Source organism: Microtus oregoni, unplaced genomic scaffold, assembly GCF_018167655.1.
Source record: "Microtus oregoni isolate MIOR12 unplaced genomic scaffold, Mior012 000060F_ref0000265, whole genome shotgun sequence".
In the NCBI taxonomy this organism is placed as follows: domain Eukaryota; kingdom Metazoa; phylum Chordata; class Mammalia; order Rodentia; family Cricetidae; genus Microtus; species Microtus oregoni.
In genome coordinates this window covers 4,999,432-5,011,568 of record NW_024543870.1, presented here as the reverse complement: position 1 = coordinate 5,011,568, position 12,137 = coordinate 4,999,432, and the positions used below count along the sequence as shown (strand labels likewise).

At 44.6% G+C, this 12,137-nt stretch overlaps 1 protein-coding gene across 2 annotated transcripts in view; it reads left to right on the top strand.

Moving 5' to 3' along the window:
• Positions 1-12,137, top strand: part of Ccdc141 (coiled-coil domain containing 141) — a 147,812-nt gene that overhangs the window by 36,400 nt on the left and 99,275 nt on the right. For both annotated transcript variants that reach the window (XM_041639829.1, XM_041639830.1), the window contains exon 5: positions 1,418-1,671. In XM_041639829.1, the coding sequence (XP_041495763.1) occupies positions 1,418-1,671 (254 nt within the window). The remainder of the gene's footprint in view (positions 1-1,417; positions 1,672-12,137) is intronic.

The following is a 12,137-nucleotide window of genomic DNA, read 5'->3' as shown; positions in this document are numbered from 1 at the left end:
GTTGCACTATGAAGATGCTTACTAGGAGTATTCAGTTCAGTGTCTTCTTTAAGGAAATGACAATTGACGGGGGAAATGTGAGTAGAGAGAGGTGGAGATAGAGGGAGCCGAAGTGAATGGCGTTCTTGACAGAGGAAGAAGGGGATACCAGAGATGCAGGAGAAAGTATAGATGTCTGAAGAGTTTAAGGAGTTACATTGAGACTTTTGGAAAAGGAGGATGGAAATTGGGTGATGGCAAATTGGATAATCTACTTTTAGGAATCTAGCCCATCATTTTGAAGCAAGGAAGTCATTGCTGAGAGAGGAAGTGAGGGGAAGCGGGGGGGGGGGGGCGATTTAGAGAAGGGAAGAAGGGAATGGGAAGGAGGTAGAAATAGGTTGAGGAATATGTAGAAGGTGAGAGAGAGGAGGACAAAGTGCTGTGTGTATCTCCTGGGGAGACATGGACAGATGCCTGCTCATAGATAGGGCCGTCATGATAGACTAAATAGCCCTGTGTTTAGATCGGTGGAATAATGAGTTACAGGAGCCTGGATGGCTCAAAAGCAGCAGCGTCTCCTAAGAGCCAACCCCAGCGAGGGCGGTGACTCTTAAGGGCCTCCTTCCCAAGCCTCTGCCGCATGCTGGAAGATGTACCAAGAAGACTCTCTTTTGGGAATTATTTTCTCTTCATGTAATCCTGGGTGGGTCAGAGGTTGTGGGTCTTATAACTTTAGAGCTCTCGGGTCTGGTGAGTTTACTGAAGTATTTTAGTTTCCCAGAGTCTTAGGAGCCTTCCTTTTGCCTTCAGGAATAACTGTTTCAGTTTGGGGGAAATCACATACCACAGAGTGTGTGTGCAAAGATCTCCGTGGGTAAAGGTGAGGAGTGGGTGAGTGGGTTTGAGAGGATGCTGTCAAGGGAGGGTTCTGCAAGTCCGAGCACCAGGGTACACTTGCATCATGGGATGGAGAGAAGTAGACAGATCCAGGCACTGGGAGGGAGTGTAAGATAGACAAGTAACTGAAGGGGAGGCAAGCGGAGCTCCTAGCTCGTGGGGACTGCACATGCTCTTCCTGCTTCTCTAGCTGATGCTGAAGTGTTGACCTCAGGGTACTGTTCCCAACTCCTACCCCTCAGCACTCTTTCTTCTTGGTGGTTCTTCAGCTCTTAGGGTTCGAATCCCCATTCTATAATATATAATACAATCACTACAGAGGTAACAACTGGTGATCAATTTGACAGACACATGTGTTTGATCCCATGGGAGTTCAAAAACCATACACATCCCAACGCATTTTAGGTGTTTATACATTTAAATTATTTTCAGTGTAGCTTATCATTAATATGTTATACATATAAATTAAATGAAGAATGCAAATACAACCACACAAATGCTCATTGCTACATTATTTTTCTTCCCGATTACCTTCTAGAACTCTTAGAAAGATCGCTAGTCCTTTTAAACAAAAGTCAGCAACTCACTGACTTCATAGAAAAATTCAAGTGTGACGGATCTGATGTGAATGCTGAGCTGGTTCAGGGAGCTCAAAGCAGCTGTTTGAAGATCGACAGCCTCCTAGAACTTTTACAAGACAGGAGACGACAGCTGGACAAGTACTTGCAGCAGCAGCGACAGGAACTGGCTCAGGTTCTACAGTTATGCCTGTGGGACCAACAAGAAAACCAGGTAACACAAACGGGCATTGGGTAAAGTCTTGGTCTTGGCTGGTTATATGGACAAGTGATGTTCTGGGAGGGCATCAGGCTTGCCATGGTTGAATCTGTTAGTGGTTAACCTAAAAGCATTTTTTCTTAGCTATCATATGGCTTTCCCAAGTAAGTGTGTATATGAAAATAAAGATATTAACATTATAAGTAGGAGAATGCCTGGGGACATGTGATAATAACTGTGTTCTGTCATTGAATTTGCCTTTTCCCTTCCAGAGCCTTACTTTGGGTCTTGTTTTTTCTTTAAATTCTGAACTATGAATGATGGTTTTCTGGGATCCTGGAAAAATGTGCTGAGTTGTGCTATATTGCTGCTAAGGTCATTTAAAACAGTCCGGAGCACAAAACAGAAACAGCATTCCTGGAAAAGTGGCCGGGTACCTGTGGGAAAAGGTAGAGCATTGGTGGCCGTTTGGTTGTTCTCGGTTACAACAGTTTGGGACCTTTGGGTTTGCAGCCTCAGTGGAGCTCATTATTCAGACTCTAAGCACATGGTAGTCATTTCAGCTAAAAGAGGAGAGGACCACAATCAAATGGTTGTTATACTGATGCAACATTTCTGTTAGTCCTAATCCCATCCTCACAGGTGTGTAGATTAAATAGTGGGAAATCATATGAGGGCAGATCACCTGGTCAGGATGTGGAGGAGGGAGACCTTTCCATCTTTTCCATTTCTCTAATGCAAACTTGAAGACAGACACATAGCTGGAAGCCTACGCTGATTCTTATTTCGAGCTGAAAAATAAAGGGGGGGGGGAGACTTAAGGGCTAACATTTTGATTTCCTTCCTGAGCCCCTACTATGGGCTGTGTCCTACTAGAAGTGTTACAGATACACACAACACAAGTTCGTCTCTCTTTCCTCTGTGCATTTTCTTCTGTTGTATTTCTGTTTGAACTACTGATGTTTGGGGGTAGCCAATTCTTGCTCTGGAGAAGGGCACGTGGGCACACTAGGAAGCAGAATCTCTGACGTTTCCCACCCTATTTTGAGTAGAACACCCTCAGTTAGGATATCCAAAATGTCACCAGAATTTGTGAGATGGATCCCAGGAGGCAAAATCATTGTCACTTGAGAACTACTAGACTGTTTGATGAGAAAGCCATAAAGGAAGTGAGCAGTGACAAGCGCTATTTAAAAAGCCAATGAGACATGAATGTTGGCATGCATTGCTCTATTAATCAGCTAGGCCTCTTGCAGGAGGTGGCAGAGATGGGAGACCCCAGTGTAGACCCCTCCAGTCATATATGCTGCTTGGGTTCTGTTGCCACCTCCTCCAGGCATGATCCTCTCTTGCCTGGCATCTTCTGCCTGGGCTCTGCTGTCTCCCACCTGCTCCTGATGGTGTACCTGCTTGCTTCTCTTTCCCAGGTCCAATCTTTATCCCCATCCCACCTTCACATATGTTACTGAAGATGACTTAAGTCAGCGATCAGTGATGATGGTGGTATAGCAAGAGGGAATTCATGCCCAGATGAGAATCCACGCAACATTTATTAAATGAGTGTTCCTAGGTTCTTTGTCTTCCCACCACAAGCAGGTCCATTATAGAGCACACTCTATCTTCTCTCTTTGTCCCTCTTCCTCGTTCTCAACTTACCTTCTCTGGCATCCAATTCTCTCCTAATTCCGATTCTGGCAGCATGTTTCCAGAACGACTGCCTTTTAAAGGGAGTTTCTCACTGATATTTTTCTTCCTAGGTTCACAGTTTAAACCCCTGACTCTGGTGCTTCTGAGAACAGACTCAAAACTCTTCCAGTTCTCAGATATAGGGGGTTGTTGCTCATTCTACTTAACACAGAGACCCGTTCTCTCCAGGGAAAATGCTCATCTGAGAGGATTTTCCCAAGCACCGAACAATTACCCTGATAATGAAAGCATAGTCAAAGTAGGTCTTTTTTATTTCTGTTTTTTTTCAGACAGGGTTTCTCTGTGTAACAGCTCTGACTGTTCTGAAACTCACTTTGTAGACCAGGCTGAACGCACAGAGATCCGCCTGCCTCTGTCTCAGGAGTGCTGGGATCAAAGGTGTGTGCCACCACTGCCTGGCTAAAGTAGGTTGCTTATTTTATTTATTTGTTTGTTTGTTTATTTATTTATTTATTTTTGCCTTCCCAACTGCAAAACTAATGAGCCATTCGAATTCCTTACAGTATAAAAATATATCAGAATTCAGAAAAATTCTAGATAAAAATATTCTAGCTTATCTACATGCTGAAGGAAAATTGAGAGATCTTGACAGCCTTGAGAAACTAAGGTGTTTGGTGATAGCTAAAGTCAGGTTTTATAAAATGTTTTTGACTTGATGAATTCTGACTTAATGGAACCTTTCTGTCCTTCCCTATTTCCCTCCCTCCTTCCTTTCTTCTTTAAAAGAGTGAGGTGCTTTTGGAGATTGTTTTTGGAAAGATGCCATTCATTTTTCAGAGAGGTTTTCAGTTGATGGGGAAATGGAGCGTAAAGTAGAGATTCCCCATGCACGGTATCCCAGCAACCGTATCATCAGCATTTTCACCCGAAGAGGACCTTAGTTCCATTGATGGTCTTACATTAAGACATCATTATCATCCACGGTACTCTATCCACTGGGGTCCAGTCTCAGTGATGTGTATTGCGCGAGCGTGGACAGATGTATAATGGGGGGGGGCCTCTGTCATTATAAGTCCATGAAGAATAACTTGACTACCCTCAAGTCCTTTGTGCTCTGCTCATTTATCCCTCCCTCCCCAGCCATGTATACTGATCTGTTTTACTTAGATTGTCTTGTTGGAACCATACATTACGTAGTTTTTCACACTAATTTGCCCTTCAACTCAGTCAAAAGCAATTAAGTTTCTTCCCTGTCTTTGCATGGCTTGCTAGTTCATGTCTATCTAGGGCTGACTAGCATCCCATTGTCTGCATATAAACCTGGCTACCCATCCGCTCACTTGTTGAAGATCATTTCACTTGCTTCCAGGTTTTAGCAAGTGTGAATAAACAGCCGTGTGTAGGTTTTAGCGTCAACTTAGATTTCATTTCATTTGACTAGATTACGAGGAACATGTGTTGGACAGTGCGCTTGGAATGTGTTTAACTGTCTTCCAAAGTTAGCTGTGGATCCCACCAGCAGTGAACAAGATTGCTATGTTCCACATCTCTGCCTGCCTGCGGTGGATTCTATACATATTTTGGGTTCTGGCCTTTTCAGTCAGTGTATAGTAGTATTTCATTGTGGGACCTTATCTTCAAACTGAGAATAATACAAATCTAGTGAGTGATTCTAATAACGAAATGCATCAGCGTGCATAAACATATATATATATAGTACAAGACCCAGCATCTTCAGAGATGATTAACACGTACCACTTTCTTTGCTTTCTCCACTTGGTTAAACTAACATGAATTCCTTCCCCAGGTCTAGTGTTAGTGATGCTACACACGCTGGGACCCCACATGGTACAATTGTTGGATGCCCTATAGGTGTAGCCATTGCATATGCATCCATGTACGTTCATGGAGACGATGATGGATCTTCATTTGTACCCCATTCCTAACAGTCCTGAAACAAATTAACATATGATTATTGTATAAAGTAAACACTGTTTAAATATAACTCATTGATGAGTAAGACAGTCTTTGCCTTGAATATAAAATTTAGACTTGTACTCTGAAAATGGTCCGTGGTGCATTTTCTCTCGCTAACTGCAGGACAGTAGCAAGAGCAATTAATAATAACCATTCTTTGTGCTCATAAGAACACACATCCTAGGGCCAGACTTCTGGATGGATTTAAATTATAGCTCCACCATTTATCAACCTTGTCACTGAGCAGTTATTCAAATTCTCTGAAGTTCTGTTATCTCTGGAAATGTGTGTAATAACAGTAATTGCCTCAAGTCGTATAAGGATGGCCAAGTGAGTTCTTCTAGGTTAAATGCTTAGGACGGTGCCAGGCACACAGTGACTACCATATCAGAACAACTCTTTGTGTCATTGTACCCAAGGAGGAGAGTGTTTGTCCAACATACTACCTCCATGACCCAGAGCAAGTAAGGATTGGTCTTAGATTGAAGGCCAAACTTGTTGCTTATTTTGGGTTCATAAGGTACAGTAAAGTAATCTACTTTTAGTATCTGAGTGGCCATACTCATTCATGGGCACTCAATTCCATTTTTTAAGGCAGTTTTTTCTTAGCTTATGACTAATAATTCTCATCTGGGGGAGGTGTGGGACTGCTGCTCTTTCAGATGGTTACTGGCAGCATTTTGAATCAAAGCACTTTTGGCTTTGATTCTAGCACAGGTATGGTCACAGCCATGACAGGACTTTTTATTATTATTATTATTATTATTATTATTATTATTTAAATTTATTTATTTATTTTATTTTATTTATTTTTTTTATTGAGAAAAGGAGAAAAAAAAACCAAGTTTCCACCTCCTCCCAGCCTCCCATTTCCCTCCCCCTCCTCCCACCCTTCTCCCCCTCCTCCCACCCTTCTCCCCCTCCTCCCACTCCTTTCCCCCTCCCTCCCCAGTCTAAAGAGCAGTCAGGGTTTTCTGCCCTGTGGTAAGACCTAGGACCTCCCCCCTCCGTCCATATCTAGGAAGGTGAACATCCAAACTGGCTAGGCTCCCACAAAGCCAGAACATGTAGTAGGATCAAAACCCTGTGCCATTGTCCTTTGCGTCTCATCAGCCCTCATTGTTCGCCATGTTCAGAGAGTCCAGTTTTATTCCATGCTTTTTCAGTCACAGTCCAGCTGGTCTTGGTGAGCTCCCAATAGATCAGCTCCACTATCTCAGTGGGTGGGTGCATCCCTCGTGGTCCCGACATCATGCAAATGGATGGAAATAGAAAACACTATCCTGAGTGAGGTATCCCAGACCCAAAAAGATGAACATGGGATGTACTCACTCATAATTGGTTTCTAGCCATAAATAAGGGTCACGGAGTCTACAATAGGTGAATCTAAAGAAGCTAAGTAAGAAGGGGAACCCAAGGAAAAACATATAGTTATCCTCTTGACTAAGGGAAGTAGACAAAATTGCCGGGGAGAAAATTGGGATCTTGGGGGTGGGGTGGGATGGGGGTAAGGGGAGATGGGGAGAGAAAAGTTAGAAGGGAAGGAGCTCGAGCCTTGGGAAAACAGGAGGGTTGGGATAAAGGAAGGTTGGACAGGGGAGCACTGAACCACAATTCTTAGTTAAGGGAGCCACTTTAGGGTTGGCAAGAGACCTGACCCTAGAGGGGCTCCCAGGTGCCCAAGCCGAGATCCCCAGTTAGTTCCTTGGGCAGTTGAGGATAGGGAACCTGAAATGACCCTATCCTAGATCAATACTGACGAATATCTTGCATATCATCATAGAATTTTCATCTGGTGATGGATGGAGATAGAGACAGAGACCCACACTGGAGCACTGGACTGAGCTCCCAAGGTCCCAATGAGGAGCAGAAGGACTTTTTATTATTATTATTAAATATAAAAAATATAAGCAAAACTAGCCAGGCAGTGGTGGCGCACGCCTTTAATCCCAGCACTCGGGAGGCAGAGGCAGGCGGATCTCTGTGAGTTCGAGGCCAGCCTGGTCTACAAGAGCTAGTTCCAGGACAGGAACCAAAAGCTACGGAGAAACCCTGTCTCGACAAATCAAAAAAAAAAAAAAAATATAAGCAAAACCAAAGGACATCACCTATACATAGTATATTGTGACAATGGTTTTTATGACTTTGAAAGAATAGACAGACATATCCTTGGGTCAGAAGTAGAATAAGAAATTTGATGAAACTATGATAGCGATTGTAGCGCAGTTTGAACAGTATCTTATTGGTGAGGAAGTGGGGCTTCTTCAGTTTCCCACGCTGTAAGCAGTAATTAAGAATGCAGCATTGATTGTTATATACACAAGAGAATATTTTCACTCTAACTAGACATTAACGTAGCATAATTCTCTTAGGAGATTTTACACTTTCTAGATGTTCTGTTCACAGTTTTGTGGGTGATGCAGTTGATAACATTCACAGCAGAGACACCAGATCGAGAGCGATTACTAGGGAGTTGTGGGCTAGGATGGTGATAACTCCTGTACAGTCTACCTGACAATCCTAGGTCATGGTGGACACGCTTCACAGGGGGAGAAGGCCTGAGCAGTCTGTGTTTTCTGTGTTTGTTTTATGGAGCGTAAGGACTGTGGACAGGCACATCCATAAAACAGTGCCATTGTCAGTCATTCTAACCACTTGAGAAAGCAAATGAGGAATCAGAACAAAGACCATGGGTAAATACTAATGTGGACTTCTGCATATCTGATGCATCTTCTCCCCGAGGATTAGTGTAGACAGTTGGTCTTTCTGTGACTCTCTGTGCTCATGGCCTGGCGCTTCTGAAGAGATCAGTTAACTCTCTTTGGGGAAAGAAGTTAAATGGCCGGCATGTTAGGAGCTAAAGGTCTGCATTGCTTACAGAGAACAGTAGATGAAAATGAACTATTTTTCTGTCTGGTTTGGGATGTGATCGTCTGGGAAGCAAGCACATTCCCAGAGTTTTCTTCCTTTATTGCCATTTTTCATATGTAAACCAGTGTGCATGTGTTCCGCACGGACAGACGAGCAAGCTGCCCCTTCTTTTCAGCCATAGCTGCATCTTAGCTTGCAGATAATATGCTTCATTAATGAAAATCAGAAGCAGCTTGGAGTATTTTGTGCATAATTAATTATCTCGGCAAGAAGATTTATGAATGTAATTCTTCTCAATTGTTCCAATCAGGCATAAGTGAGGCAAACAAATATATTAAAACTAAGTTATTCATGGCCTGTTTATGCAAGGCAATGTCAAGGACATCTGGAAGAATTAAGACTGGGGCAGGCCCTCTACTTTTACTACCCAGGTTTCACGTATGTATGTATGTGCATACCTTCACGAGGAGGGGGGAATAACAGCATCCACAGGGGAGGTTTTATGGTTGAGTAGAGTGCACACCGTCATCAAACACTATATTCCCTGTCACCTGCACTTATGAGGGCATCAGAGGTGACCTAGAGAAGTGTCCCTTCAATGCATACAGATGTGTGCCTGCAAGGCATCCGCCAAACTTCTTTGTGTGTGAACATGTGCTCCTACTTGTGTGTGTTTTCTGGTACACGTTGCCACTCTCTTATTTACTTTGTAGTTTGGATGAATGACCAGCTTAAATTAAATGAGACAGCATGAGAGGGGTTAAGAAGCTTTTTAAAAAGTCCTCCTTTACATGTAGCTGTTGGATGCTGTCTGCTCTAAGGTAAAAATGGGTTGGGGAATCGGAGAGGGTTATGATTAGCTTGAGGATACTGGAATCTGGGAGCCTGTTCCAATAGCAGACATAAATAACAACCCATATGTAGTTCGAAACTTATCGTGGAATTTTATCTTGGCACATGAGCTATGTCTAGACGTCTTTCTCAGACATGCCAGCAGAAAATGCAGGGCCTCTTAATGTTTGTAGGAGATTCTTGCAATGCGGAAAGTATTAGACATGTTTGCTAAGTAGAATGCATGCTGATCATCGTTGCTTTCTTCTATCAGGTAGGTGGGATTAAAGGATTTACCTGAAAACAAAGCAAAACAAAACAAAAACACAATTTGAGGGCAGAATCAGTGTTCTGGCTCTGTCACCTCTTCTAACACACATCACACCTGACAGGGCAGGTGTGTTTCTCTGGCTCTGTCATCTCTTCTAGCACACATCACACCTGACAGGGCAGGTGTGTTTCTCTGGCTCTGTCACCTCTTCTAGCACACATCACACCTGACAGGGCAGGTGTGTTTCTCTGGCTCTGTCACCTCTTCTAGCACACATCACACCTGACAGGGCAGGTGTGTTTCTCTGGCTCTGTCATCTCTTCTAGCATACATCACACCTGACAGGGCAGGTGTGTTTCTCTGGCTCTGTCATCTCTTCTAGCATACATCATACCTGACAGGGCAGGTGTGTTTCTCTGGCTCTGTCATCTCTTCTAGCATACATCACACCTGACAGGGCAGGTGTGTTTCTCTGGCTCTGTCATCTCTTCTAACACACATCACACCTGACAGGGCAGAATCAGTGTTCTGGCTCTGTCACCTCTTCTAACACACATCACACCTGACAGGGCAGGTGTGTTTCTCTGGCTCTGTCATCTCTTCTAGCACACATCACACCTGATGGGGCAGAATCAGTGTTCTGGCTCTGTCATCTCTTCTAGCATACATCATACCTGACGGGGCAGGTGTGTTTCTGGCTCTGTCACCTCTTCTAGCACACATCACACCTGATGGGGCAGAATCACTGTTCTGGCTCTGTCATCTCTTCTAACACACATCACACCTGACAGGGCAGGTGTGTTTCTGGCTCTGTCACCTCTTCTAGCACACATCACACCTGACAGGACAGATGTGTTTCTCTGGCTCTGTCATCTCTTCTAGCACACATCACACCTGACAGGGCAGGTGTGTTTCTGGTTCTGTCATCTCTTCTAACACACATCACACCTGACAGGGCAGGTGTGTTTCTGGCTCTGTCACCTCTTCTAACACACATCACACCTGACAGGGCAGGTGTGTTTCTCTGGTTCTGTCATCTCTTCTAACACACATCACACCTGACAGGGCAGGTGTGTTTCTCTGGCTCTGTCACCTCTTCTAGCATACATCACACCTGACAGGGCAGGTGTGTTCTGGTTCTGTCATCTCTTCTAACACACATCACACCTGACAGGGCAGGTGTGTTTCTCTGGCTCTGTCATCTCTTCTAGCATACATCACACCTGACAGGGCAGGTGTGTTTCTCTGGCTCTGTCATCTCTTCTAGCATACATCAAACCTGATCGGGCAGGTGTGTTTCTGGCTCTGTCATCTCTTCTAACACACATCACACCTGACAGGGCAGGTGTGTTTCTGGCTCTGTCACCTCTTCTAGCATACATCACACCTGACAGGGCAGGTGTGTTCTGGTTCTGTCATCTCTTCTAACACACATCACACCTGACAGGGCAGGTGTGTTTCTCTGGCTCTGTCATCTCTTCTAGCATACATCACACCTGACAGGGCAGGTGTGTTTCTCTGGCTCTGTCATCTCTTCTAGCATACATCACACCTGATCGGGCAGGTGTGTTTCTGGCTCTGTCATCTCTTCTAACACACATCACACCTGACAGGGCAGGTGTGTTTCTGGCTCTGTCACCTCTTCTAGCATACATCACACCTGACAGGGAAGGTGTGTTTCTCTGGCTCTGTCATCTCTTCTAGCATACATCACACCTAACAGGGCAGGTGTGTTTCTGGCTCTGTCACCTCTTCTAACACACATCACACCTGATGGGGCAGGTGTGTTTCTTTGGCTCTGTCACCTCTTCTAACACACATCACACCTGATAGGGCAGGTGTGTTTCTGGCTCTGTCACCTCTTCTAACACACATCACACCTGATAGGGCAGGTGTGTTTCTCTGGCTCTGTCACCTCTTCTAACCCATATCACACCTGATAGGGCAGGTGTGTTTCTCTGGCTCTGTCATCTCTTCTAGCATACATCATACCTGACAGGGCAGGTGTGTTTCTGGCTCTGTCATCTCTTCTAGCATACATCACACCTGACAGGACAGATGTGTTTCTGGTTCTGTCACCTCTTCTAACACACATCACACCTGATGGGGCAGGTGTGTTTCTTTGGCTCTGTCACCTCTTCTAACACACATCACACCTGATAGGGCAGGTGTGTTTCTGGCTCTGTCACCTCTTCTAACACACATCACACCTGATAGGGCAGGTGTGTTTCTCTGGCTCTGTCACCTCTTCTAACACATATCACACCTGATAGGGCAGGTGTGTTTCTCTGGCTCTGTCATCTCTTCTAGCATACATCATACCTGACAGGGCAGGTGTGTTTCTGGCTCTGTCATCTCTTCTAGCATACATCACACCTGACAGGGCAGGTGTGTTTCTGGCTCTGTCACCTCTTCTAGCATACATCACACCTGACAGGGCAGGTGTGTTTCTCTGGCTCTGTCACCTCTTCTAGCATACATCACACCTAACAGGGCAGGTGTGTTTCTGGCTCTGTCATCTCTTCTAACACACATCACACCTGATGGGGCAGGTGTGTTTCTTTGGCTCTGTCACCTCTTCTAACACACATCACACCTGATAGGGCAGGTGTGTTTCTGGCTCTGTCACCTCTTCTAACACACATCACACCTGATAGGGCAGGTGTGTTTCTCTGGCTCTGTCACCTCTTCTAACACATATCACACCTGATAGGGCAGGTGTGTTTCTCTGGCTCTGTCATCTCTTCTAGCATACATCATACCTGACAGGGCAGGTGTGTTTCTGGCTCTGTCATCTCTTCTAGCATACATCACACCTGACAGGACAGATGTGTTTCTCTGGCTCTGTCACCTCTTCTAACACACATCATACCTGACAGGGCAG